The sequence below is a fragment of the Piliocolobus tephrosceles genome, unplaced genomic scaffold, assembly GCF_002776525.5.
Source record: "Piliocolobus tephrosceles isolate RC106 unplaced genomic scaffold, ASM277652v3 unscaffolded_42754, whole genome shotgun sequence".
Classification (NCBI taxonomy): domain Eukaryota; kingdom Metazoa; phylum Chordata; class Mammalia; order Primates; family Cercopithecidae; genus Piliocolobus; species Piliocolobus tephrosceles.
In genome coordinates, this window is record NW_022327370.1 from 2,262 (window position 1) to 3,612 (window position 1,351).

Sequence of the window (1,351 nt, forward strand, 5' to 3'; positions counted from 1 at the left end):
AAAAAAAAAAAAAAAAAAAAAAAAAAAAAAAAAAAAAAAAACAATTAGTTTAAAAATACTTTATTTTTTTTTATTTCTTTGACAATTTGTTTTCACTTTTTTTTTAGAGAATTAGACCAATCAGCAGATCCATATGTAGAATATGCAAAACTACTGAACAAGTAATAATAATAAAAAAAAAAAATTGAATATTTAACTAAAATAATCGTGCTACTTCCAATTAGTTACACATGTTACACAAGTATATTTAGTAACACATATCCTTCCACTTTCCTTGTATATATATATATATATATATATATCTGCATCTACATTTTGCATTTTTGTTTGTAATTATGTTTGTAGGTGGATAAGTGAAGAGGAAAAGTAACTTCTTTTCTTTTTTTTGCCTTTTTTTGCCTTTTTTTGCTTTTTTTTTTTTTTTTTTAACTTTATTATAATGTTAAAAAAAAAAAAATTAAATTGTATAAATGTACATAAAGTCCAAACTAATAACATTATTATTATTTTTATTAAAAAGAGGTGTGTACGAACATTAACGGTAAAAGTGAGCTTCAAAAAAAAAAACGAAAAAAATAAGTATATAACAAAAATAAGGCTGTTTAATTCATTAAAAACAAACGTTTTTTATTTATTTATTTCAAACTATTTTTTTTTATAATATTAATCATTGTATATTAATTATTTTTGACCTTTTTTTTTTTTTTTTTAAATTGTTTTGTATAAGTTTATCTATATATATGTGTATATCACATAATGGTATAAATGGAAAGTACTATTTTATTCTACAAAACATACCTGTAATTAATTTTCAGTTAAATTTTAATACTTTTGTCTTTCTTTGTTTTAGTTTGCCTTATTTTATTTATTTCCGCGTTTATTATTGATGCGACATTGAAGTGTAAAACTATTTGGGTTTTATTTACTTTTTTTTTATTTCGTTTGCTTTGTCTATTTTTTTTTATTTTGTTTTGTTTGTTTGTTTGTTTGTTTTTTTGTTTGTTTTTTTGTTGTTTTTTTATTTTTTTGTTTTATTTATTTTGTTTTCTTTTTTGTTTTATCCGTTTTGTTTTCTATATTTATTTATTTTGATCGTTTATCCATTATACTTACGTACTACATACGTACAGTTTAAAAATAAAACTTTCATACCGCGCGTTGAAAAAAAAAAAAAATAATTAATGAATAAACAATTAAATAAATAAATTAATAAATAAATGGTAAATTAACAAAAAATTGACGCAATTTTTGTAAATTAAAAATAACTATAACATTAATATTGTAAATTATTTAATCATTTATTAATTCGTTTATTTATTCGTTTATTTATTCGTTTATTTATTCGTTTATT

General features: G+C 18.7%; 1 protein-coding gene across 1 annotated transcript in view; it reads left to right on the plus strand.

The window, feature by feature from the left end:
• Positions 1 to 593, plus strand: part of LOC113223857 (eukaryotic translation initiation factor 3 subunit A-like) — a gene marked incomplete at its 5' end in the record, with an annotated part of 1,957 nt that extends 1,364 nt beyond the window's left edge. The window contains 2 exons of the mRNA XM_026453216.1: positions 108 to 161; positions 346 to 593. Coding sequence (XP_026309001.1) covers positions 108 to 161; positions 346 to 370 — 79 coding nt within the window. The remainder of the gene's footprint in view (positions 1 to 107; positions 162 to 345) is intronic.
• Positions 594 to 1,351: the final 758 nt, after the last annotated feature.